At 49.1% G+C, this 27,771-nt stretch overlaps 1 protein-coding gene across 1 annotated transcript in view; it reads right to left on the bottom strand.

Annotated features, from left to right (window-relative positions):
• Window positions 1-399: 399 nt before the first annotated feature.
• LOC119215282 (follistatin-related protein 4) overlaps window positions 400-27,771 on the bottom strand; it is a gene marked incomplete at its 3' end in the record, with an annotated part of 74,559 nt that continues 47,187 nt past the window's right edge. The window contains exons 5-13 of the mRNA XM_062560454.1: window positions 23,291-23,481; window positions 21,269-21,389; window positions 8,178-8,344; window positions 6,975-7,095; window positions 4,502-4,663; window positions 2,776-2,910; window positions 2,125-2,151; window positions 1,364-1,482; window positions 400-549 (exon numbers count right to left, since the gene is read on the bottom strand). Coding sequence (XP_062416438.1) covers window positions 400-549; window positions 1,364-1,482; window positions 2,125-2,151; window positions 2,776-2,910; window positions 4,502-4,663; window positions 6,975-7,095; window positions 8,178-8,344; window positions 21,269-21,389; window positions 23,291-23,481 — 1,193 coding nt within the window. The remainder of the gene's footprint in view (window positions 550-1,363; window positions 1,483-2,124; window positions 2,152-2,775; window positions 2,911-4,501; window positions 4,664-6,974; window positions 7,096-8,177; window positions 8,345-21,268; window positions 21,390-23,290; window positions 23,482-27,771) is intronic.

Genomic DNA, 27,771 nt, shown 5'->3' on the forward strand with positions numbered 1-27,771 from the left:
TGGCAGCAGCCACCAAAGGTCACGACCCTCAGCCTCACATGTTCCTCTGTGCAGGAAGAGCTCAGCTCGGCTCGTCCTCTCATCGCTTCATCTCGTACTGAGAGGGAATCACTGCAGGTTTCTCCTTCCTTTGTACTCCTCCTCCTCCTCCTCCTCCCCGAGTGGGACCTACTTCCTCTCGTTCTGTAGCTCAGAATGAATGGCGTTGACCCCGGGAGGGTCTCCTGAGGGGTTCGGCCTCTAAACAGCCGTTTCGGAGAGAAGACGATGGCGAAGGCGGCCGGCCGGCCCCCACCTGAGCGCCGCGGTGTTTTTGAGCACATGAGGTGCGTTTGATTTATTTCCCGTGGTCTCCTCGCAGTGTGGCTGATGCTGTTCCAAATGCGAGGCTCCACCCACCTGCACCACCTTCTGTGCTTGAATGTCGACCACCAGCAGGCGGCTCTGCAGCGGCTGGCTGGCGTAGACGTATTTGTCCCTGACGTTGACGGCCGAGGACCAGACGCAGCGCTGAGGGGACACGCCCTCGCCTTTAGGACACATCTCCTCCTGGGGAGAAGCAGACAGAGCAGAGAGGATCATGGGAGGGAGGGGCAGGTCAGCGGGATGAAGCATGTGAACAGTGAGCTCCTAATTAAGCCGTTTCTTCCTTCTGGAGCAGTTACTGGATTTATTGATCTGTTCATAGTCAATATTTATATATATATATATATTATATATATATATTATATAGAACATCTCTGAGAGAAAAATGTACTTTATAAGATACAGAAAAGGTATTTAAACAAGATGGAAAAGAAACACAAGCCGATAAAAAGAGAAACATGAAATAGAAATAAAAGAACAAAGTAGAATAAGAGATACAAATGGAATGAAACAAATTAAATGAATTTAATTAAAATGATAATATTTATTTGAACACTTAGCGCTGTCTTTAACATCCTTCATTATAATATATATAATAATACTAAAATGATTTATGCTATTAAAACAAAACAACAAGTTAAAAACATCCACAAATTGATAAACTGAACGATCGCCTCCACACACACACACACACACACACACACACACACAACACACACACACACACACACACACACACACACACACACACACACACACACACACACACACACACACACACACACACACACAGCAGGACGGGGCCGACACGAGGCTCATTGAGTTGGGATTGATCTCGGATACAATCACAGGGTTCTGAACCCAAACGGATCCCGTGAGAGGGACGCTCTCCGGTGGATTAAGAGCTGCGGTTTGGACTCCACACAGTCTATTGGAGCCCCCCCCCAGCCCCCCCCACGCATGCTTTCATACTGAACCAGGCTTCTGTGGGACTCACGTAGGTGGCCACGATCCTCTCGCTGCGCGTCATGTGTCGGCGGATCTCACACTCGGCGGGCTGCAGCGCCGTGACGCCCTCATCAGAGAACACGTAGAACATGTTCCCCACGCTCAGGCCTGGGGGAGGACACAGGCAGACACACCTCCATACGAGAGAAGACACGAGCAGAAACACACACGCTGCCGTCTCATCTGACGCATGACGGACAGCTCAATCCCCCCCGGCGCCGATCCTGTTAGTGCGCTATGGGCTGCCCCCCCCCCCACGGGCAACATGTCCACAACACACCGAGGCGTGGGATCAAACAAGCGTCCTCTCACAGGCAATGATTCACATCTCCAGACTCAAGGATCAGAGAGCAGAGCCGAGGCGGCGTGAAGTACAACCGAGAGCGATTGATTGGTCGGTTTGTTTAGAGCGATTTGAGTGTGAGATTAACACAAATCTACAGACACACACACACACACACACACACACACACACACACACACACACACACACACACACACACACACACACACACACACACACACACACACACACACACACACACACACACACACCTGGTGTTATGTGTATCCCTCCTTCTGCACAGACAAACAACTTTGTGATCCTTTAGGGGCAAACAATTTGGAAAGTGTGTGTGTGTCGCGCTTCAGGCCCCGAAGAGACACAAAGAAACCCCCCCTGCCCCCCCCCCCCCCCCGTTCCCTCCTCCATGGGAGCACAAAGGCACGTTGAGGACTGTAATGTATTACCTTCTTCTCTCCACAGGATGTTTGCAACTGCAGATTCAGCCACCAAGCGATTGAAAGGGGGAGAGAGGGGGAGGGGGGGGGGGGGGGGGGAGAAAAGTGAGAACATGAAATTACCTTGTGGAAAGAAACAGACATTTCTTCAAGGAAACAGAGGACGTGATTTCTCTCAATGACACAATGTCCCTCGCTGCTTGGGACCGTCTCTCTGACCCCAACGGATGATTCAGCCCGACGTCCCGCGGCCCCCGTTTGCTCGTTCTCTGCAGCGACGGTAAACGCGTGACTCCTCGCACTGATGCAATCCAATGAAAGCCAGAACATATCAGAGATATATATTATATATATATATATATATATATATATATGGGATTTGGGTGCATGTCCCCTGCTATGAATTATGGGACGAAATGAGAAACTGGTGCTGCGTGACTCCCCAAATCTGCTAGTTAGGATGTAATCAGGGCGATAACGAGGATGAATGTGAGAAGGACGTCGCTTTGGTGTCACGTGGGACGCTCAAGGCCCGCGGGTCGGACCCTCAGCGTGCCCCCCCCCCCACCCCCCCGTGAGCCCAAGCGGTCGAACTGGGCCGTATCTGAAGTGAGTTTAACAGCGTAGGATGAAGGCAGCAGGAAGCCGACAGAGACTCACGTGTCTTCTTGGCCGAGTCTTCCACGAACAGCGAGGAGATGTCCTCGTCCACGCCCACCTCGTTCTTGGCGATGCAGGTGTAGGCTCCGGTGTCCTCGTAGCGCACGCTGCCGATCAGCAGCTCGCTGCCGTTGGCTGAGAGGACAGAAGAGGATGAAGAGTCGCTCAGCGGGACACTTCTTACACACCAGAGACAGTGCAGGAAGACTTTATTTTATATTCTCATCATTACATGCAGAACAAATATCAGGACCAGACTGGAAATGACGGTGTAAAAAAGAAAAGCAATTGGAGATTGCACTTTGTATTTTCAAAAGGAAAAAGACGTGGCTGTCATTTGTGTTATTGTGTAACATTTGTGTTATTTTACCAAGGTCACGCAATGACAAAAGCAACCTAACGGATGTGGAAACACGCAAACTACACACAAAAAACACACTTTGTTTTCTGCGATGAACACTCGGCGTGTCGAAGGCCCTTCTGACCCTTGTCCTGCAGCACAGAGCTGCTTTGTCCGCCCGACGCGTCCGCTGAGAGGGACGCGGTGGCGAGGGGAGGGGGGGGGGGCGTCGGCCTCTTTAAGGCCTCGCGGTCAGCGCGCTCTGATGTCGAGCTCTGTGATGTGCAGCTGCACTCTGCCGTCTGCTGAGCTGCGTGCGGCGGGACATAAAAGTCTCTCTGCTTTAAAGTAAAAGCTCGTCTTCACATGGTTTACAAACGGTAACAAACCTGCGCCTGTCGCGTGCTGCAAGTGATCCGCAGCCCTCTAAAATAACACGACGATACAGGCGTTGATGCAAAGCTTTTCACATTAGTGAAATGCCTTTTGGATTCTGATAGTGATTCTCTTTAATCAGGGCAAAGTTGTGAAATGCTTTGAAGTGAAGAGTGCCTTGAAGCAGGCCTTCATAGAATGAGGCTGTTATAATTACTACTAATTCCTAATTATGCTCTGATCAATTGTTATTGAAAAACCACGGAATCAACCACTCATTAAATTAGCTTTTTATCATTTATTTGCAAGCTGGAGGCAGTTCCTGGTGACGGTGGGAGTGAGGTCTTCTTCCTGGTTTATTGCTGAAAGGTCAGACATTTAGTTTTATTAACTTTAGGACAACTAAAGACTGCATGCCGAACCCTCCGCTGTCCTTAATCCCACTTCTGTGCCAGGACCTCTCGAGGTGGTTCTAACTCACACTCTCTGCAAGCACCTTTTGTTCTCTCTTTTGTCCGTTTAACTACTGTGGGCCTCTACCCAGCTGAGTGCCTCCCCAGGACGTCAGAGCAGAGCTTCTTCTTTATTACCAACTAAACAAAGTGAGGATTTCAGGCTTCAGCACCGCGGACAGCTCCAGAACTCTCCTTCATTCACTCCGCTTCTCTTCGCTTTTCAACTGGACGGAAAAACACTCGAGTTACTTCTTTTCAATTGGCTAAATGTTTTTATTGTAAGTAGAGCTCCCCCCCCCCCCCCGCTGTGCCACAGACTCACACACAGCTTAATACAAAGAAGAGTCCTGCTACACTCTCGCACACGCAGCACATTTCATTTTACTTTCACTTAATCTCCCTTTTCATTCCTCTAAAGTTTGTCAGGTGAACAAAACAAAGACGCCGCAATCTTGGTTTCATCACTTTGGAATGGAACGCAAACGAAGAAAACGTAGTATTACCGCACAGTTTTTAATAAAAAAGGAGTTAGTCTCAGTTGCGGCGCCCCCCTTACCTATGAGCGAGAGCTGCTTGGAGGACCTGGGGAGCAGGTCCACGCCGTTCTTCAGCCACAGCAGTTTGGGGTTCGGGATGCCGTCGGCGTGGCAGTGCAGACTGGCCGACACGCCGGGCTCCTGGGCCTGCGTCTCCGGGTAGACCAGGATCACCGGGGGGACTGGACCCACAAACACAAACAACCGGGGAGGAGGCCAGTGAGAACCCAATTACACACACTGTGGAGGGGGGGGGGGGCGCAAACAGCCGTTCCAATCCGTCTCCCCCCAGAGGAATATATTCTCACATAACAGTCCAAGAGCTCTGGGGCTGCTTCCTCCTGCATGAAATAGATGCTGGACGTGTCTGCCGCACACCATCTCCCCCCGGGGGGGGGGGGGGGGGGGGGGCACAAATGAAGGCGGAGGAATGGAGGTGCAAAATGAAATATGAGGTAATAGTTTACAGGAACCGGTAAGATGTCGTTTTGGGCTTTAAACATCAAAAACCTTTCCCCCAACCGGGATGCAATATTAATGCCACATCTGTTGTGGTCATGGTCTCCATCTGTAGTGAAATGTACCGTTAAAACACTAAATCACTTTGGTACTTGCATATGTAAATCCATTTAATACAACCTTTGACCCCAAATTTGAAAACTTTTCAGAAAGTTTAATATTTCAAGGCTCAAAAGGTTCAAATCGTTGAATATTGGTTTAAAAAAGTCCAAATGAAAACAAATGTGTGTATAGCGTCTTAGATTTTTCCCATTAATCATTCCACAGCGTTAATGTGTTGGAGATGCTCTTCTGTCAGTAGATAATTATCATTTATGGGGACCATCTGAACAGAACAGAAGTTTAACGCGGCGTCCTCTCGTCCCCTGAGGACCCCGGGGCCGTCTCCATGACTACCGTCCTGTCACTCTCACCCAAAGCTCTGAAGCTCCGCCTTCTTTACGTCCAATGAGCATCTCAGAACGAACAAGCCAAACTTAAATCGCACACATTTTGTGTCCTTGGAGAGATTTTAGTATTCAAATACATTTCCACCCGGAGACAGAAGAACAAAGATTTGAGGCTTTTTTCTTTGATTTGTTATGTTGGAGGTAGGAAGGTTTTTAACATTCTGCCTCGCTGCAATAAGAAGGCGGCTGTTATCCAGATGATTAATATGAGCTTTGATAAGTTCAGGCTGCCCTGTCAGTGGGGGTAGAGTTTTCTGATGTATTTTAGCTTAAGCAGCTTCGCTCCACTGCATCAAACTAGTGAATGTGCTGCATTAACTCACTTTAATGAAATGCCTAGATAGTTATCTATATATATATATATATATGTATATATATATTATTAGAGTAAAGAAAAGCTTCGTTACAGCAGAACATCTTTAAAATAAAGATAAAATATATATTAGTCAGTTAAATGCAAACCCATTTTAACAACGCTTTTTTCTATGGGGGGGGGATGACTGAATGTCCACAGGTTTGTCTGTTTGAGGAGCTGCTGAAAGACTCACCTTTTATTGGTAAGTGTTGATTGTTTCTGAAATAAAGCCTGACTGCTTTGTTTACCTCAAATGTGCACTTTATCATTTCATTTTGTACCACCCCGTCTTTTTTTTTCTTCACCCTGTTGTTTTTTAGTAAAATAAAACATTTGCATAAAACAAGCCAATCCACTTTTCCATGTTGATTAGAGCATTAAAATGAAGAAATGAATAGTGAAATAAATAAATGAAGGGACATTTAGAATAGATACAAATTTGCGATTGTGATTGATTTTGAGTTAAAACTGTGACATGAATATTGTGATCGTTTGACAGCACTAGTATATATATATATATATATATATATGTATATATATATATATATATATATATATATATATATACACGATGATGGCGACGTTTTGATCTATTGGATACATCTGGAAACGCTGCGAGCCACTTAGTCGTCTTCCCCAAAGCATCACGTAACAACCTCGCCGTACTCTCCGTGTTCAAAGGAACCGGTTCCCCGTCAGTCTGCAGTCAGCTGGACGCTGGTTGTGGAGTAGCTCAGCTAACGTGATAAATGCTTTTAAGCAATAGGTAGAAAAATAGAGAGACAGGAGTTACCCGATTATGTGAGCGTGACCTTGTCTGACGAAGACGAGACGCCCAAACATCGCCTCGCATTGTGTTACATTGTGTTACATTGTGTTACATTGTGTTACATGTGACAAGACAACAAACATCAGTCTGCTGCTTTTCGTGTTTCATACCATGAATGGATGGGACACAATAGGAGTGCTCGAGTGCTTCTGACAGGACGCCTGATTAAAAGATCGACGACAACGTTGCACTCAATAACTCGGTGGTGGGCTTTGTTTCTAGCAAAAGAATGTTGGCTTAATTGCCTTTGAAAGTAAGCAGGGAAGGCAACAAGAACACAGTATCACAGACACGACTACAGCATCTCATCCACCAGCGTAAGTAAGAAAGGAGCTACTGACCATTCACCTGCAGCACATGTGTCTGATAGAGGTATTCATAGCCGTAGGCATGGCAACTGTAGTTCCCCATGTGGATGGTTGTCACCTTGGTGATGTACAGGGAGCCATCGTCCCCAAAGTCCTGTGGAAACGGGAAAGAGGGAAATGAAGTAAAGAAGGGAGGAGCCGCGGGGAGCGAGGGAGAAACGAAGGTGGCTTCAGAGGAGAAACCATGAATCACACCATGATCCTCCTCCCTCATCACGCTCCGCCTGATGAATGGCAAGGGTTAAAAATATAAAGCCCATTAGGTTGATGAATGGTAAGGGTTGTTGTCTGCAGTCACTGGGGAGGGGGGGGGGGGTGTTTAGGGAGGATTAAGGCATTAAATAGTTTGCACACGTCCCACAAACGTGTGCTTCGGTCCCGAGGTCCTCCAGAAGGTGACGTGAGCCACAGGGGGGGGGGACACGTTGGAGTCCGCTTGGAACATCTATGTTTCTTACAGCACTATTATCAAAAAGAATCAAGTTTTGGTAGGGAAGCACATTTGAGTAGTATTTGAAGTTGTAAATGGATGATTTTAGTCTGATTATTTTAACTTTGTGAAAGGTTTTAGAATAAAAACCTTGTGAGAGAATTAATTTCAGTTGTAATAAATGTTTCCATAAGATGAAGTGGAAGAATTACAGCGTGAAGTCATTCAATGATGTTTTGCATTCCAGATTCTGCACTTAATCAAAGTCTCTCTTGAACTTTTTTCAAACCGTAATCACGATTCCTGTAAGCACAGAATGATGCTGATGTGATAAACACAAGATTGCAAGATAAATTCTCTTTGTGTTTGTCGAACATGTAAATACACACATCTGTGCAGAAGTAGTTCTTTTGAAACAGTGAGATTGGAGACGAGAGCAGGAAGACACCAGGAGACAAACCGGACTGATTGTAAGGCTCAGCTCTCAGGTTTAAAGGTCCCTTCCATCACTAACAGGCCTCTCTGTTACACAGAATATTGATTGGATGTTATGTTAATTTAATCAAATAAATGCTTAACAATAATTTAATATTGATTGTGCTGTGGATGTTTATGACATTTGTTGACCATTAAGACACGACGACTTGATATACAACGTAAATGTTATTCATTGAAGCGTCCCGGTGGCCATCTTGGACTCCACAAGCACCTTAAACGCGTCTCACGGCCGCTGGTGACCCACTCACGTTGATGTCCTCCAGGTCCAGGAAGTTCAGCACGATGCCGTTCCTCTTCCAGATGATGGGCGGACGCAGCGTCCCCTGGATGGCGCAGGTGAGGACGGCGCTGAGGCCCACCGTTACCGTGGAGACGCTGATGGACTGGTCCTCCGCCAGGCTCAGCTGGACGACCTCTGTGAGGGTGAGAGAGCGGAGGGACAGGATTGAGGCAGAAGACACCATAGAAAGAAGAAAAGAGGGAGACGGAGGGGGGGGGGGGGCAGAAGGAGCGTGCTGATGCGGCTGCAAGCATTCGTCTCTTCATTAGTGGACCAGGGAGGACAAACAGCTGTCCAGGGGGGGGGGGGATGCTCAGTATGAATAAAGGACACACAGATACCAAATATCATTCTTCTCATTAAGGGGACATTTATGTTCATTGAAACGACCATCCGATTCAATTCACCTTTACGGCAAATTAAGAATTATTCTTCAATGGATCCCCCCGGCGCCATAAACAGTGACCGCGGCCCAAGCTGCGTGGCACGAAACCTACAGCCACATGACGGCAGATTAAAAATGTTTCAACCAGACGATTTAGTGCAGCAACATAAACAATATCTTCTCCTCACGCTGCATTGCACAACACAATTCTCCTTCCCGTTTCCTCTTTACGATAAATAAGAGTAATCGAATATTCATGACAAAATATGCTTGTGACCTTTGACCACATATTTGAATCCATTCTGACAACTGAAAGGATTTCCTCCAACGGTTCACAATGGACGCGAGTCGGAATTGATGAGCAACAAGGACTGTCACCGTGGCAACAGTAAACAAAAGAAAGGAAATAAAAAGGACATTATATCCATTATTATTACTGAAAATGACCATCCATCGGTAGTGAAACTAATGCAACAATAAAACAAGCCCAGACTGAATTTAATCAAAATTGCCATGCAGTGAACTGAAAATAATAAATGAATAAAATAGAACTATTGTAACTAAATAGAGCTGAATGACATGCACATCACATTTAATTGTATTTAATGTATTCTTATTTTTCTCTCAGGCTTTTAAAGCAGCGTGGTTTTCCCATAATAAGCCAAGCTTACGTGTTTCAGACTAATCCACTGTGCTGATTCACCTGTGGTGACGGCTCACACAGGTACACGAAGCGAACAGAGTTGCATCCAACACGTCCGGGGGAAGCACAGCGGACTGCTGGAGTCCGGGTGGAGACCCTGACGGACGCGGCAGACCCCTGGCTATCCGCTGTCTGTTCACCTGGCTCTCCAGGTGACGGATGCATCCGCGCTGACAGCTCGGCCTGTCGGTGGGATTCCAGAAGGCCTCGGGTGCAGCGCGCTGCCAGGTCCAGCACAGTTATGAATCAGCAGGCCGGCGATTTGGGTGGCGGAGCCGGCTCTGAGTGCCACGTGGACGGATGAGGGATGGATCAGTGATCCGACGCGGCTCGGAGGGCTTGTTCCAAGGCGGCACTGTGCATTTCAACAGGGCCACGCCGGGAAATGAGGTAAGGCGTCTCCCTGCAGCTGTCCACTGTTCATATTTAATGTTTTAAAACAGCATTCAAAGGTTCAAAGTTCAGTCCAGGCAGAAGTGTAAAGTGTTGTTATTGGACTTTGGTGGGTAAAACCCTAGTGTGACGGGAGGGGGAAAAGGCCAATAGTGCCTGGGACTTGAGCCTTTGATTCCATGTCAAATAACTGCTCCTAAAAGAGTGGGAAGTAGGTTGGAAACAGGAACATAAGACGGACAGAAGGTTGTTGGCTCCTCCCTTAGTTCACGTTAACTGGAAGCTGGAAGGTAAAACATGAGGCTAACATGTAATAGTAGCCCGTACACACATACACACACCAGCCACGTTTGTCCACATGTGTGTAGAGAGTCACGTTTCCAGAAGTAAAACCCTCCTCTGGTTATGTTGCCATGTTTTCACCCCCCCCCCCCCCCCCCCATCTCATCAGCTTCAGGCTCTGCACGCTGGGTAAACTGCTGGTGGGGAGCGACGGGCCGGCTTGGTATTTTCTTTGCGTGCTGCTTGTCGAGTGGAAGCGGTCGGAGGAAGCAACAATGTTCACAGGATCTGCAGCTCCCACGGCCCAAAATGAAAGGTGGTAAACAACAGCAGCAGAATATTCCTCCATGTGTGTTTCATCAGGGATTCTACATTGTGACACCTTGGAGGTGCTACCACCAAGCCGGGCTGTAGCAAATCATTTACTCAATAACACGATAACGGTGGCCCTGAAGTGACAAATGAGAGCGTGACGGCTGGAGGCTTCTCAGTGAGATGTTATTATTTTATTTTGTGTCCGAAGAAACAGGCCAGACTTTTAATTTCTTAGTGAATCAAATGGGTTTTCGATCATCATTTACTGAATAGATTTTATATATACTTCATATTTTGATTCCCAACAAGCTGCTCTGTTTTTTTAGTATTATTTTGGAAAAACTAAATCCCTTGAATGTAGCGTTGCTCTCCTCAGATCAGTGTGTGTTTAACTTTCAGGCACATTATTAAAAGTGGCCCGGAGTAAAAGAAGTCTCTTCATAAACCGGGCACATCCCGTCCTGAGCCCTCCTAAGACAAGCGTCTGTATGCACGGCACATCCCATTATTCATATTAGGCCCTCATTGAAAAAACACCCTGGCTCCCGTCGTTAGGTAAATACAGATTCAGACATGAACCAGGGGGAGATGCTGTGAGGAGCAAACGGAGACCTGAGACGTGCAGGTGCACCCACGGGAGTCTCTGACGTGCACAATATGAAGAAATATGAATGTAAATCGGTTTTCTAAGGCTGTCAATAGATAATTAATCACACATTTTGTGTTTCATTAATTCTCGATAAATTGTGATTAATGAATGTAGTCGTTACAATGTTGTTTTTAATAATGTTTATCTTACAAAATCTTACAAGTAATGAGTATTTTATAAATGTTGTTTAATAATTGTTAATGTTATTTTAACCACAAAACTACACACATTTTATCATCTTGGAGGCAGAATTCCCCCTGGTGGAACACGTTGAACTAACGTTAGCAACTCTTACAGTTAGCTTAGCCTAGCAGCTAGCTTAGCATGGCGGTGCTTTGAGTGGTCCGTTTTCCACTCAGCTCCCGCCTTTATGTTGGAAGCCCTTCTGTTCTGATAAAGAAATGAAAATGCAAAGTTGTTATCTCATGCACGTTGATACTTCCGTGACTGACTGAGGAAACGTGTGAAGCCTGAGCGTCGGAAATAAGGGTGACACCTTATTTTAAGCTTTCTGTTGCTAAAAGGAAGCTTTCGCCACACACGACGACTTCAAGGATCGTCGGAAAGATAAAAATAGGACGATGGAGACTGTTGTTTACAGCTCCAGGCCGTGATGAACTGTGGAGATTCGGGGATTGTTCAAAGAAAACATGCTTTTTTTCTATATCGGATGTCTCGACATAAACATGAAAACAAACCTCCGTATCTTTCGTTTTCACTTTTAACGGATTCACACCGAGTAATCTCCCTTTGAAATTGTGTTGCCACATCTCGACTGCGTGCGATGTGGTGTCTCTGTTTGTGTGCTGCACAAAGGGAGACAGCCCCCCCCCCCCCCCCCCGCTGAGAGCCCCCGGTGTGCACAAATGATGGCGGTTTGTCCCTGTGCATTGGCTGCGAGGGCTTCTCTCTGCAGGTGGGCTGCAGCTATCACAGCGCGCATCAGCCGGGTCTCAAACACACGACGCGCTGGATTAATGTCAACCAGTCCGTCAGCGCTCTGTTAGCTCTGAGCTAACACGCTGTTCATCACGCGCCACACTGTGCATACATACTGCTCATTTAGCTTTACCACCGACTCTCTCGGGGAGAAGGACTCGAGCCCTCTTGGAGGGTGGCGGGGCGGTGAATATTCCAGCCAATCAGAGGCCAGCGCATTAATCACGCTGGATGCGGACCCTTAATCTCCTCCACAGGTACAGAGGAAGCTCCTTTCCTCCCACCGTTTCATTTTCCATTTTTCTGTTTGCATTATTCTCTCGTCTTGGTCTGAGTCCGTCTCATGCTCTATTTACTAATTATCATTTTTCCTCTCTGTGACTGCCTGTCGGTCTCTCCTTTCCCATCTCAGACGTCTTAATCTGCCTCTCTGTCTACTGTGTACTGGAACGCCTCCTTGCCTGCGGAGCAGTGCTGGTGCTTCTCCTCCTGTAGGGCTTCCATAACCAGAGCGGGCCGACTGGAGGCGGCGTATCAGCAGGAAGACCAATTTAAAACCACGCGTTTCATGCTGCATTAATAAGGGATGAGGAGCAGCAGGAGATGTGGCTGTTGGACCGCATTTAAAAATAAAGAATGGAACATGAGAATTTACTCCACTTGGCAAACCAGAGGTGTGCTGAGCCTGAAACGTCCTTCTGTTTCAAGGAATAGAAATAACATGGACGACGTCTCGGTTCCTCCACCCACGAGGCTCTCGTCTCATTCCCCAAAGTTGGGCTAAGAGGTGGAGCCTGGGTGGAGGGGGTGGAGCAAACGAAGCCAGGGTTGCTGTGGCAACCGGGGGATTTGTTGTCCACGTTGTCGAAGGAAACTAAGGGTGTTGTTTTGAGTAATTTATTGTGATGTATTTTGGCGGGATGACACAAAGAGGGTTTTGTGTCGCTCACTTCAGTGAATTAGAATAATAGTTTTAACGTTGGGCTGAGTGCCCCTCGATTTATGAAAAACAAATGATTTAATTCCCTGGAAGAGAAGAGGGGGGGGGGGGGGGGGGGGGTGGACAGTTAAATTACACCCCTGTCCTCTGAGAGCACAGGTTTACAAAGATAACAAAGCCGCTGGAACGCTTCTCCAAAGAAAACCATTCAGCCGTCCTCCTCCCCCAGTCCTCCTCCCCCCAGTCCTCCTCCCCCAGTCCTCCTCCCCCAGTCCTCCTCCCCCAGTCCTCCTCCCCCCAGTCCTCCTCCCCCAGTCCTCCTCCCCCAGTCCTCCTCCCCCCAGTCCCCCTCCCACAGTCCTCCTCCCCCCAGTCCCCCTCCCACAGTCCTCCTCCCCCAGTCCTCCTCCCCCCAGTCCTCCTCCCCCCAGTCCTCCTCCCCCAGTCCTCCTCCCCCCAGTCCTCCTCCCCCAGTCCTCCTCCCCCAGTCCTCCTCCCCCCAGTCCTCCTCCCCCAGTCCTCCTCCCCCCAGTCCTCCTCCCCCAGTCCCCTGGCGTCTCGAATGGGAACAATCGCGTCTCCCCTCGATTTGTGGGGAAGGAGCTGCCGCGTTTGGCCCGTCGTGAGGTGACAGTGGATCTGACCTCAGTAACGAAGCGGCGTGGCCTGGGTAATGGTGGGGGCAGCGCTCGCCACCGAGGGCGGGACGGGTCCGTCGGGGAAATGAACGTATGAATCGTGTGTCTGCAGGGGTCACACACATGTTTAGCTCAGAGTGCTGGACTTCTACCGTCTACCCCTTTTCATCAAAGTGCCTTAAAAACACCGACATTGGCCTCCAAAGCCATTTGTAATATTTCTCGTGTTATGACTCGTGAAGGTCAAAGATACGGCGGCCCTCTTGCATCGCCTCGGCCCGGATGAGAGTTTTAATCTCATTTTTAGAAACCAGAACAGAACACATCTGTTTAGAATCACTTCGATGTATTTCATGATCCTTTCAAAAGTAAATAGTATATAGATAAAATGCTATCTTCAGATAGAAGTGACATTTTAAGTCCTAAAGGCCAAAACGTGGGCCTGCTCTCTGAGGAGCTTAAAGGAAACAAGCCGACAGTCTGCAGCTAATCTCCCACACTTCATTTGGTCGGATGAGATCCAATTCATTACAGCCGCGATCTGATAGCAGCAGAAGATGTCTGAATGTGAGGAATCTTTCATCTTTATGGAAACAGAAGAACCCCCCCCCCCCCTCCTAGGCCTCCTACTGTAAACCATGGAGGCTTTTCTGACAGCGCTTGCTAAGCCTTCTCCCTCTCATTTCAAAGGGGGGGCGGGGGGGTCAGAGGGATTAGTGGCCTGCGGCAGAACTCTGCACTGCGGGAGCCACAGCTCGACTGGACCTCGGTGGAGACCTCCTCACTGGGCTTGTTTGCCGAGCGTCTCCACCAGCGAGCAGGAAGAAGTCTCATTATATCTGGAGCTCAGATGAACACGATGAGCGATCCTTTTCTCCAACGCAGCTCTCATGAGAGCTCTGTACTTCCCGGGAAAACACTCCAAGGTCAACCAAGGTCAACCAAGGTCAACGGCTGTGGAGAGCAAAACACTGGATACTGAGTTGTGCCCAATTTAAGGAGGTTATGTTCTTCTTCTTCTGAGAGAAAGAGGGAGGTCACCGTTTGAGCGCGAGACAAAAACCGAAGCTAACGAGACGCAGAGACCTCGTTTCTCTTTTAGCATTTGTTTGTTCTTTTTTAACAATCAGATGCACGACACGCATTCTGTACTTTGTGAGTTGACCTTGACTCTAGTTTCACCTGGAGGAGGCCTGGGGAGCTCCTGACCTCCAGCAGACATTCTGGAATAAGGATGTCTGCTGAGACCAAGCTGGCGTGGAGAAGAGCCTGAGGAGCACTCCTCTCACTAAGGGGGGAGGAGGAGGGTTATTGGCCCGGATGTAGGATTCTCTGTCATGTGATGACGAGGCCTTGTAGAGTTGAGAATGGATATTTGTATTAGTTCAGTACAGAGTTGGTTGTTTTATTCCTCTAAATTATTAAATTAAAATATATTCCTTCACATGGACGGCATTAGAACAACGGAAAATGTGTATTTTAAAATCTTTCTCTGAATAAATACACTGCAGCTCTCCCCCGGATTCCCTCTGCTGGAAGTGCATGTTTTTTTTCATTTTATTAAAAGGACGATAAAAATCTGCATATTAAAACAACCAGGTTAAGTCGTTGTTGTTGTTTTTTTGTCACAGCCCACATTTAAATCTCGTTAAATTGATTAATTAGCAGAAAAGCTTTGTCACACGGCACCATTAAAACCACTAACGGGGTTTCTAAGAAGTTGATGAAGTTGATTAATGGCTCCATAATTGACTCCCTCTTTCTCCCTCCACAGTGTGCAAGGAACTATGGGAGAATAGAGTTTGTCTACGGCCCCCCACTAAATTATTATGGATCCTCCAAGCATGGCGGGTGTTTTAAAATAATTGCAAAAGTTTGGGGCTAAATTTGTGCATGCTTAATGATTAAACCGCGTGAAGGCAGCAGGGCTGCTGGGAGGTGGAGAAGACTGCTGGACTCAAAGTGACCTGCGTGTTCTCAGAAGATAGTCAAGGCTCAGCTGTTGAGCTGATGGAATCCGAGGCTGGTGGAGACCTTCATGTGAGCTGTAAACAGGGAGGTCTATATATATATATATATATATATATATATATATATATATATATATATATATACGGACATGTCCGTACCTTCACGCTTCTTCTCTTCTCTCTGCAAAAATGTCTTGGACCCAAACGCTAAAGCAGCAGCTTTGACCTTCATCGGACGGTAAAGAATGCAGCTAGAAAGTGTCCAAAAACAGAACCCCCCCCCCCCCCCACACACACACCCGTCTAGACAGGCTGGAGGGCGTCGTCTAAAACACTTCAATCATGTGAAAAAAACTCAAAGTCATCGCACAGGACACAGCAGCTACCTGGAGGAGCTCGGCATCACTACTGTTATTTCTGTCTGCTTTAGAAGACGTTCTATTCCTAGAGAGACGTCCCCCCCCTCCCTCCCTCCCTGCCCGCAGTCTACAGCCCGCCGGGGCACCTGCCCCCCCCCAGCAGGATCAATGACATGCAGGCATCCAACCTCGTACCGCTTGTTACTGGAGTTCAGCCTGAGGAAGAACAAAGACCAAGAAGCCTCGGAGCTTCAACGCTCCAGCACAGCGCAACGTGGTTTCAGGAGGCGGGGCTATCGGGTAACCCGGACCCCCCCCCCCCCACACAAAGAATGAAGACTTCAGAGATCCATCACATCCTCTCTCTCTGCCTCCGATTGTTTGAGTGGTTCAGCTTTTCTCTCAAGGTCTGCTGAAAGTCCGCTGAAAGCAGCTGAATGACGTGTGGGGCTCTAAGTGTGGGGCTCTAAGTGTGGGGCCCTAAGTGTGGGGCTCTAAGTGTGGGGCCCTAAGTGTGGGGCTCTAAGTGTGGGGCCCTAAGTGTGGGGCTCTAAGTGTGGGGCCCTAAGTGTGGGGCTCTAAGTGTGGGGCCCTAAGTGTGGGGCTCTAAGTGTGGGGCCCTAAGTGTGGGGCTCTAAGTGTGGGGCTCTAAGCAGTTTGTCCTCCGTCTCACCTGGAACAGTGACGCCGTGTGTGGATTCCTGCAGTGAGGACCTTCCCTTGATCAGGGGCCCTTGGTGATGAGGATGAACATGACTGAAGGGGCCAAAGGGTTTTTAATTAAACAGAATGCAGCCAAACCCTCGTTGTGAGGCTCCAGGTGCGGCTGAAGTGCAACTTGACACTTGTTACTCAGACATTCGAGAGGAAGAACGACTCATTCACGAGCTCCTGATGCCCGATGGGTGCAAAGTGTGAGGTGAGTGATCTTCTGTTCCCTTCATCCATCCTACGTCTTTTCTACCGTTACACCCTGTTTTCTCCTTCTCCTCCTCCTCCTCCTCCTAGCTCCTCCCCCTGCTGCCTAGCCACACCTCTGCACCCCACCAGACCGTGACAAGGTAACCGAAGCTAACTGAGGCTAACTGAAGCTAACCGAAGAGTCTTCATGCAGCTCCTTTAGATGTGTGCTTGGAGGAACTGAAGCCCTCAAGGTGTGTATGTGTGTGATTTCAGCTAGAGGCAACATCCTCTCCCCCCTCCCTCCCCCTCCTCCCTCCCTCCCTCTCCTCCTGCTGCTGCTGCTTGGTGGAGGTGTGCTGGGTGAATAGTCGCAGCGCACAGAGGAGATCCAGCTCCTATTAAAACACAACCTCATCACTGTAACGGAGCCAGCTGGAGCCGGTGGCTTGGAGAGAACAGATGTTCCTCGCTGAGAGGGTCCAGGGGATCTTTCCTCACACAGGAATGTTGCTGAGTCAATGAAAGTGAAGGTTGTGCAGCCGTAACGGAAGATCTGCTCCAACCTTGTTGGCTCGTCTTTTACTTCCATGAATCCACTGCTGTATTCTGTTTTTTTGCACTAAAACCTTTTCCTTTTCCCTTTGGTCCTCGTTCTTTGTTTATCTCTTTGTTCTGAGAGAACATCTTCGGAGCTGGTGGAGGTGGACGCTGGAGGGGATCTCAGCAGATGAGAGGAGGACGAGTACCACTCCCAGCACACACACACACACACACACACACACTCTTGTTTGAAATTGAAAAAAATAAAGAAAGTGAGGGGGGGGGGGGGGGGGGGGGCACCAAAGGGAGAAGGAAGGAAGGAGAAAAGAGCAAATCAATGGAGGCGTGATAATGAATTATTTCCTCGCCAGAGAGGGTGTTCGAGGAGGGAGATAAAAGGCGACCACATGCTGCGCCTCTAACAGCCTGGGGGGGGAGGGGGGGGAATCACGCAGCATTGAAACACACCAGCCACGCCCTGGGGGGCACCAGACATAAGGAAAGCCGCAAAAAGATGGAGGAGACATTGGGAAGGTTAATAGGTCATGAAGAAGCGTGATTTACATGGCTCATCTAAATGGGGGGGGGGGTGTCATGTGGTCCTAATGAGCCTCGCATGATGTTCCAGATGTTCCGTGACATTTCCCCCCCATTACGACCGATCGGCATCAGCATCAGATCACAGTGCACACTCACCCCCCCACAAAGACTCCTACTGAGACTCCTCCCACTTCAGTGATTACACTTAAATAAGAGTTATGGGACAATAACTCACAGTATATCTGATCCAGATGTGATCCGTCTGACCACCAGGTGTGAGATAAAGTCCTTCACAGCCTTCACTCGTCTTCACTGCCGCTCTGGCCGGACCCCCCCCCCCCCCCCCCTGCTCCAGGGAATTAAACCCATCAGACGAGCGTTGTGCCAAATAAAATGACTCGGGCGATGAACGGACAGGCCCAGTTGCCATGGCGACGCGCTGGGCTTCTCTCCCCATTGAGAACAAGGTGCTTCGTCTCAGACGAACACACAGCGAGTGAAAGTCAACTAAATAAAATCCCACCCGCTGGCACTAAGGTTTTAATCCACTTTGTCGGATGAAAAATGCCTTTATTGTTAAATGAAAGAATTCATTTAATTAAAGGATTCTTCACACCGTCCCAGCGTTAAAGTTCCATTCAACGTGTGTAACTTCCACAGGAAATAGTTCAAGTTAAAGATACCAGATACTGTTAATAATTCATCACATTCATTTAACAACAAACAGTAATATACACAATATAAATAAATGATATGAAAATCAATGCCTCTGATTCTGGGTAATTCCATGAAAAGTGACAGAAGGACACATTTCGAGTTCTAACGAGGAGGCAGCTAGGGAAGAGGAGGCAGGGAGGGAAAGGAAAGGAAAGGAGGAAGAACAGTAAACAGAACTTTGTGCAAAAGCAACACAAGGGGAGAGAAGAGGTGGAGAGCAGGAGGTGGACCTCCAGTTCACAGGGGCTTTGTTGTTAAGAGCTTAGCTGGAGGTCTAAGACCCCCCCCCCCCCGCATGCTACACACATGTGTGTACTCACATCCCTCTCTTCATAGTTCACTTCTTCTCGCCCAGCAGCCGTCTCACTCTCTCCTGTTCCTCCCCCCGGAGCTCCTCCCTTCCTTCTTCACGGGGTTCCATCAACACTTCCTCTTCTTCATCCCCTCCTCCTCCTCCTCCTCCTCCTCCTCCTCCTCCTCCTCCTCCTCCTCCTCCTCCTCCTCCTCCTCCTCACAACAGCACCATTTCTGCTAGTTCCCACTCTCGATTAATCAAAGCTGAATCTCCATGATATTCCACTACGATGCACAAACAGACCCACAGAGGAGTAAGAGAACAAACCGGGGGGGTGGGGGGGGGTCTTCATGTGGGGGCTCGATGGACAAACAATGGGTCCTAATTGGATGCACACCAGCTGTGTGTTTCCTACCGCTGGCTCATTGCGTGGCCTCTTAGCAGCTAATTGTTCCCTGAACGAGCTCCTCGTTGCTCGAGTGAATCGAATAACGGAACTTAAACCTCACGGATCAGATCAAATAATGAGAAGCTGTGATGAGGAGCAGAGGCATCCCAGCGTCGTCCCGTGGTCTCTGCTCTTGAATTAGCCTAGCGGCTAGCTCATAGCGCTCCTACTGGTCTGCGTCACTCGACAGGTTTCCCAACACTGTGGATTTATTGTCTATAGCTGCTGAGAGCAGAGCAGCTGATCCTGGGAGAACAGGGTGTTCATTGAAGGCCTGGATGAGAGGAACCCTCACCGTGCTCCATGCCTCCTCCTGCTACTCCTCACCCTGCAGCCAAAGCAACACGTTCCACTGAAAGCTGATTCCACCTCCACAGCGGTGAGAAGGTTAATATCATTAATATCTCTGCATCTCGCCCCACATGAAGCATCTCGCTGCACCCAGAGAGGAGCCCTATCAGAACCACAGGTCACATGTCCGCCTCAGGGCTCGCGTGCTCTTCATTGGAATCTCCTCCTCGCTGTATGAATCGCCCCCCCGCCCCCCAGGCAGCGTTGTTGACACGCTGAGAAAGCACCTGTGGAACAACCTCCAGGAGGCCCAGAGCTAATGGAAGCCATTAGGCCGTCATCTCCGTCCTGATGGTGCAAGAGGTCGCGCTCACTGTGATTTGTTTGTGTTATCGCTGGGAGCCGAGTGACATCAGGGGGGTCGTTTGGGGGGGGGGGGGGGGCGACTTAGGATGCCAAATGAGCTCTTTTTGAAAACAGCCCGGTCAGCCATTACCATTAAACCTCTCACAAGCAATAGATTTAAATGTGATGAAATGTTACTTATAGAAACAATACATGAAACCACCGTGAAGCTCAGAAGGTCTTCCATCCTCTTTGTGGCTCCTCAAAGTTACTTTAATACCACAGAGACGGAGTCACATCCAGTTACATTTATTCTCTGATCATTAGAATAAATCCATACTCCAGATCCAGAAGTGGCAAAGAGGGCCTTAGGAGGCAATAAAACCAAACAAAAAAACTCCTGCAGAACAGTCTGCTTGTCTTGTTAAAGGTGGAATAAGAAGAAAAATCAATACGAATGCAATCATCTCAGGAGCATTCTCCTGGCAATTGGCTCTATTCAATTCATGGGGGGGGGAAGTGAAAGATGGATTTGGGTGGCGACAGAGGAGAGATTTGAAAGTTTTTTTTTAAAAACTTTAGATAAAGAGACAACAAAGAGACCCGAACGACGCAATCTGTAATCCGGTGACTTTGGGAGCAACAAAGTGAAGGACAGAAGAAAAGAAGAACCGTGGAAACCAAAGAGGAGAAGAGACCGATTTGGACTCCTGTGACCGTATTGTCCATTTTCACGCTGCTGGACACACCTGTGAATCCTGGCTGCTCCGCTTCCCCACACACACACACACACACACACACACACACACACTCAACACCATCAACATTATCCACAACACCAGATGCCCACTCAAAAACAAGCGCTCCCTCTTGGTGCCGGCGTTCTGCAGCCCAGCCGTTAACCTTGAGCGTCACATGACCAATGGCTGCTTTTATCGGCGCCGGCCCGTTTCTCAAACACACCACGCACAATACACACACATCCAAGCACCAGCATGCCTGTCTGTGCAGCGGGACGATATGGACGAGGCTTAATGGAGCGCCGACCCCCCCCCCCCTCCCATTACAAATGGCCGCCAGCTGCTGGGACGCGACGAGAGCTTCATCTGCGATTACTGGTCCTAACAAGGTGGAACCTGCCTGAGCTCTCATCCGCCCACAAGGCCACTGATGCTCTAATGGCCGCCGCGCACTGATCCATTTACCCGTGGCCCAAACCCTTTGATCCCAGCCCACTCCATGGGAAGTCCGCGGGCTTCTGGGGGGGGAGGGGGGGGGGGGGGGGGTTCACTATTATTTCAGAAGCATCGGTGTCGCATGCAGAGAGGCAGCAAGGTCAAAGACGCAGCACAGCCTAACGTGCATGACGCAGCAGAAGGAGGAGGAAGACGGGGGTGAAGGACTCACGGAAGGCGGTGTAGAACTCGTGCAGGCTGAGGTGCCCGTCGTTGTTGTAGTCGTCGTAGCGCAGCAGGTCCTGCATGGTGCACGCCAGCAGGCCGTCCTCCACGCGCTCCTTGGTGGAGACCTGAGCACGAAGAACACAGCTGCTCAACAACGTGGCACAGCTCGCCTGGCTGCAGGTATCTGCTGAAACCACATTGTGCACGCTGGGTGTAAATGTCAATCTGACGTTTCTAAAGGACGGAGATAGGACGCAAATGTGTCCTCCTTCTTCCTCGGCATCATTTTACGCCCGTGAGCGGCTTGGTTGGGACTCTTTCAGTGATATAAAGTACCTGCGTGTAGAGATATGGGAGCGAGCCGTGTGGGCTGTAATCTGAGCTGCGTTTCTCCTCCTATGTGCATCTCCTTTGCACTGCTAGGGCTGATAGACAGAGACTTAAGTAGTAATGATAATAACAGCAGCAGTGGCTACAAATAAAGGATTTATAATCAACACACATCCAGCTTACTGCATGTTTTTGTTCATTAAATTTAAACAGACTGCTCATGAAAGCTTTCAAATGTTGATGTTCCAATTAGCACAAGTTGTGATTACTTGTTTTCCAGCAGATGTTAAAGTGATTTGAATGAAATTACAGCCTGAGTAGAGTCAGCTTTACGAGTATTTCACGAGTCTCTAACAATCAGAAGGAGAAGGAAGAAGCCTGTGAAGATCCTTCTGAGAGTCGCCGGGTTCCGTGTGAAAGGAGGGGGGGGGGGGTGTGGGGGGGGGCAGAATATCACATAAGTGCTGCTCAGGATTGCTTTTCCATTTTAAAAACGTCTTCCACTGCTCCTCCGTTAATGCACAGATGTTCCCCTGGGAAGACGCTCCACTCACTGCTCCATTGTTTGTCATTTACGAGCCGTCTCTTCCGCGATGGGGGGGGGGGGGGGCGTCTTCCCCGGGGAGACATCTCTGAGAAGGTGATGCAGTTTCAGTGAGATAAACACGAGACACACCGCTCCTGCCAGATAACAGTTATACTGGAATATGTAAATGCAGATTCTTCTTCTTTTTCCTTTTGCGTATAGATTGTGTTCTATTATTTTCTGACAAGTTTTCAAGTAGAAATGCACCAGTTCTGTAATGTTAATCCAATGTTTAATTCCTTTGCCATGATTTTAAAGCCCCTTAAATACAGCCCCCCCGATTGATTCTGCATGGAGCTGCACTGTTGCCATGGCGGATAAGCACATTTAAGAACGCCTCGTGTGTCCCTGGAGCCCCGTGAGGACGTCCCCGATAAGGAGGTCTCATCCACAGATGTCCCGGCCACATGTGTCATTGATCCAAAGCTTCAGTTGGACGTTGCAGTGAATCTATTTGACATTTCTTTCCTCTTCCATTTCAAAAGGGGACAAAGCTGTTTGCCAATCACAGCCGCAGAGACATGACAGAAGATCACTGGGGCATTTCTCAGATTCTGTTTCATTTCACTAATTAATCATCAGGTTCTAATAAGCCTGGTATTCAGTGGCATCATAAAGCTGCTCCCTCCCCCCCCCCCCCCCCAGATAACACGAAGGAGCCTCAGCACACGGAGGTCGCTTCACCGACGCGGTTCACTGCGTTCTGGCACAAGTCAGCGAGACCAACGCATGGGGTGGGAGGAGTCTAATTATCACCCGGCGCTGGTGCCCATTTCCAGACACCAGATGCTGCCTGGGGGGGGGATTGGATTCCCCATCAACGCTGATGCTTTAGCGAGACCAGAACACGTCATGTGATCAGGATAATCAGCCAAAACACAGTTCAACATCCAAAGATTTGATTTTATATTTAAATGGTAAGACTTTTTAGTCCAGTAACCTTTGTGATTAATGGCATCACGCCTCATAGTTTGATCCCTCGCTACTTCAAGCCAGGATCATGTTGTTACCTTACCAGGTTGAAGGGGACACATGGGGGGGGGGGGGGGGGGGGGGACGCCACAATGAACAGGAGGCAACAAACGCGTCCACCAATCAGACGGCACCCACCTTCTCCAGCTCGTCCCCGACCAGCCGCCCGTCCCCGTCCGCGTCCAGGTACTTGAACATGGTGTCCACCAGCGCCCGCTTGGCCTCCATGCCCCTCTGCTGGCCCCGCCCCCCGGTGGTCGGCGCCGCCGGCTGCATCTCCAGCAGCGTGCTCTTCAGCTTGTTGTACTCTGACATGGTGCACGCGTTGCCTGCAGGAGAACACAGGGCCATGAGGAGGGAGGGGGGTGAATGATGTGGGGTTTTTGTGCAAGTGTGTGTCCCTGAGTGCTTATTTTTTGCGTTTGCTTGATTTTGTCTCGCAGCTTTTCTGTGCAGCGGGGGCCAATTAATTAAAAGTAATCCCAGAATCCACATGAAAACAAAAGGTAAACATCCTCCTCTGGAGCCTCTCGAGCGGCTCGTCCTCCTCTCGCTCGCTGATTGGCTGCTGAGCCTCTGCACAGCTTCGCCTGATGGAGACGTGCGGGGGGCGTGGGGGACGAGCACCGAGCGCGTTTCCCTCCCCACTTGAAGACGGGTAATTATGCAGAGGATGTCTGTGAGGGACTCGATGCTCGTTGCCCCCCCCCCCCCCCCTGCTTTCCTCCCAGCTTCAGAGCGCGATGACAGCGTGAGAGGACGCCAGAAGCACGGGGACGAGGACAGATTGAATAAATCATGAGGCGACGTCCCTACCTGACCCCCCCCCTCCCCCTTCCTCCCTCTGTGAGTACACAGGAATGGATCTAATGGCCTGATCTCCTCTCCAAATGTGAAATGAGGACACGGGGCTGAAAGGAGGAGACGGCCTCCTGCTGGGACTCCTCAGGAGGAACATGTGTTCATGCTTATGCATAAGAGCACACAAACAAAGGGGCTCCTGGTGGGCTCAAGTCCCCCCCGGGTCACAAACAAAGCTCAGGTGAGTCCTCAGTGACCTCCACCCGCGGAAAAGACGCCACGTCCCGACGTCCATTATTTACAGTCAAATAGACCACGAAGCAGTGTGATTTAGGGCGGGGCTGCGTTGTGATTGACAAGTCGTTACCAAAATAAAGAGCAACTTGAACGTGTCTTTTGAAAGCGTCCCAGACCTCGAGCAGAACTCACCTGGTGGTCTTTGTTGGAGGAGATTTTGAGCTCAACTATTTGCCAGGCTGGTTTTGTAGAGTCAAAGGTCACACAAACATTTTGTCCGTCCCTGCGGTGATGGATGTCCCCACCGGAGGGAGGGACAGAGCGTGTGGAGCCGCGGGACGGGGGCTGCTCTAATTGGGGTGAGGAGGGCCTCTGATTAGCATCGCTCAGGCCGGGCTGATCCAGCACATCGATCAAAGCGCTCGGAGGTCAACGAGGAAAACTGCAGGTAACGAGAGGACAGGCGAAGACACGCTGACTCCTCATTCCATCAGCAAGCCCCCCCCCCCCCCACTAAGACCAGGTGCACTCCTCCCTACAAGCGGGGTGTCGAGTCAAGGTCTCAGATAAACCCCTGTTTATTGTTACTCCTGCGGGGGGGGGGGGATCATCACCTCGCTGTCAACGGGAACAGATTAACACCCCTGGGCTAATTTACACGTCTTAATATATGGGGGTGGGTGGGGGGGGGGGGCGTCCTCTGTTTGCTCCGGATCACTGAGCTGGGAGGACGTACCAGAAGTTTAGCAATCAAAATCAGTCCGTTTGGGCCGAGGAGCAGAACTTACACGGCCACGTGCTCCGTCATGAAGGACCGGTGAGAGCAGTTTGGATCTCGGGCTCCTCACAGAAGGCTGTGATCACAACCACATCCTCACCTAGAGAGGAGAAGGATAACGGAGCTTCCTCTGGAGCTCAGGAGCCTTCCCGCGGAAACGAGAGGTCACGGCAGGGGAAGCTGTCAGATGTGAGTAACGTTTTTTTGCCCTCACCTATGAACGTGTGAATCAGTGATGCAGAGTTGTGACACTTGGAAAACACATTAAAAAGACAGAGAGCTCTTATTCTTTCTTCTGTGTCAAAGGGAAAAAGGTTGATCCCTTTTATGTGAGAGTTTTATCTTTCATCTAAAACTCTGCCGATGACTTCTGCCTAAAGAAGTCTCTTCATCTTCCTTCTCCAGCTCCGTGTTTCTCGTGCTGGTTACAGGAAGTGGAACGTGGCGTCCTCCGAGCGGCCCGGGGGCTCCACAGAGAACATCCTCTGCTCCTCTGCTGGGACCCCAGGTCCATCTTCTCCTTCACTTTGTGATAATCAGCTAGAGGCATCATACAAAGGAGTAATTACATTACAGCACGGAGAGGAAATTATAATGAATAACGCTATCATCAAATATTTCACCCAGAAAATTGGATGCAAACAGGAAGTGAGATTGTTTTCCCTTCATTGTATTAATGCATAAATTGTGAAGTTAATTTAGTCTGATTCTCTCCAATCGTCCTCCTGACCATTAGACCCATAAACACAGGAGACCATTTAACTCCCCGAGCCAATGAGAGCGGATGATGTGCTCATTTACCCCCCCCCCCCCCTCCCATGATCATATTCATCCACTGGTTCACATGAAGGTTCTGTTTCTGTGTGTGTGGGGGGGGGGGGGGGACATGTTGAACTAACACTTCTCTTTGGCCCCGCGGTCCCGGCAGCAGTGGACCGGTACCGGCTCATTGGAGGCAGGGGCGGGACAACATTAACCAGGAAACAGAACTAATGAAGGGGCAAATTAACAAAGCGCTCATTCCCCTCTGGAGGCTTCCTCCCTCGGTTCATTCTGACGAGCTATCTGGGTCACACACCTGTTCGGGGGGGGGGGGGGGGGGGGGGGGGGGAAGTCATCAAAGGCAAAAAGGAAGCACAGGAAATGTGTTTGGTCCACGTTCCTGTTGATAATAAGGTGCCGTGGATGAACGATGAGTCGATCGGACCCGCTCGGCCTCCAGGTTCTTAATGCTAATGAATTCAAAAAAAGAATTCAAAAAGCACATTTCCACTCGGACCTTCAGGGACTTTTATTGTGGCGGGGATATTTCCTTCAATCCTTTTCCTAAATGAATCCTACAGAATTGCTATCAGGGACAAAGGGCTCTCTTCATAACGGGGGGGGTGACGTGTTGGCTTCCTGCCCCCTCAGCATCCCGGGCCAAGCCCCCCCCCCACCTCGCCCCCTCATGTCACCACACTGACGGTGTTGATTTACTTCCCTCTCCAGTAAATTGGTTCTGTGTCGGGTGATGTTGGGAATAAAGGCCTCCGAGTTCACTGGGACCAGTTTGAACTTTAGAAGTATATGTTTGATGGGAGAGAGACACCCTCCCAACAGACAAATGGACTCACATGAGTTATTTTCAGAGTAAAATAGTCCAGGTAGATTTATTTAGGTCACATGTACAGCATGGAGTAGCTGTGAGTAATGTGAGAGCATCAGGGAAACACAGTTCAGCCTCCTGTAACCACAGAAGCCCCCCCTGCATGATGGAGATGATGGAGGCAGGCTACGTTTCCTCAGAGAGGTGTGAAGAGCCGCAACGTTAATGAGAGAAGGAGACAAGAAGCCAAGTACAGACTGGGATCTTCTCTTGTTTAAAAAGAGGGACTTCCAGTTATTTCTGGTGCTTTCTATTCCAGGGAACGTCGTAATCAGGGTTACAACCTTCCTCCTTCCTCCACCTCTTTGCTGAGGAAGGCCTTGGGCTTTTGTTTCACCTGACCCCGCAGGAAGAGAGAGACCATAAGCAGTGTGTGGGGGGGGGGGGGGGGGGGTGTCTCCGGGGCGTTTTTCATCATTCGGAGTAATTAATCAACTGGGAGCAATTAGTGAGTAATGAGGAGGGAGAATCGCAGCGATTACTACCCCAAACAGAGGAGGACCCGCCGCTGTCTCCGGGGACGGAGACACATTCCATAAGCAGGAGATTAGAGGAGGATTATCCGCCATCTTGAGGCGCAGGTCATTTAGGGAGTAATGTTGGGAAATTCCAAGATAATTAAATTAGTTTGTTGAACGCTGCATTGTTCATCCATTGGTCACAAGCGACCTTCGCGGTCACATGATCACTTTGGGCCAGTATTTCACAGCGGAATACAGAGATCAGGTAAATGTTGCACATATTCGTGTCGGCATCCATCTCCATTTCGCTTTAATTAAAGCACCTAAAACACCATTAAAAACCGTTGATCCAGATTTGATTCCCACTGACAAAGAGGATGTTGATCCAACACTATGCGATAATATGGAGTTCATGGCAGCTTTAATCAACTTAAGAGTCTTTATGAGACGCACTTTAGTTGCAGGTGTCAATAACAATTCAGTCTACTTATCTCCACTTATCTTAATTTAGAATATTTCTGCTTTTAATTTGCTCCCAGTAGAACAGATTCATTCAGTAATGCGTTCTCAGCAAATGCATTTATTTACTTTGAGTCCCATATTTGTTTAACTGCAATGTCGTGTGAGGATGCATCACGTTCACCTGCTGGATGAATCCAAGAAGTGAAGCTCACGGTTGGACATAAAGACAAGG

Source organism: Pungitius pungitius, unplaced genomic scaffold (genome assembly GCF_949316345.1).
Source record: "Pungitius pungitius unplaced genomic scaffold, fPunPun2.1 scaffold_63, whole genome shotgun sequence".
Taxonomy (NCBI): domain Eukaryota; kingdom Metazoa; phylum Chordata; class Actinopteri; order Perciformes; family Gasterosteidae; genus Pungitius; species Pungitius pungitius.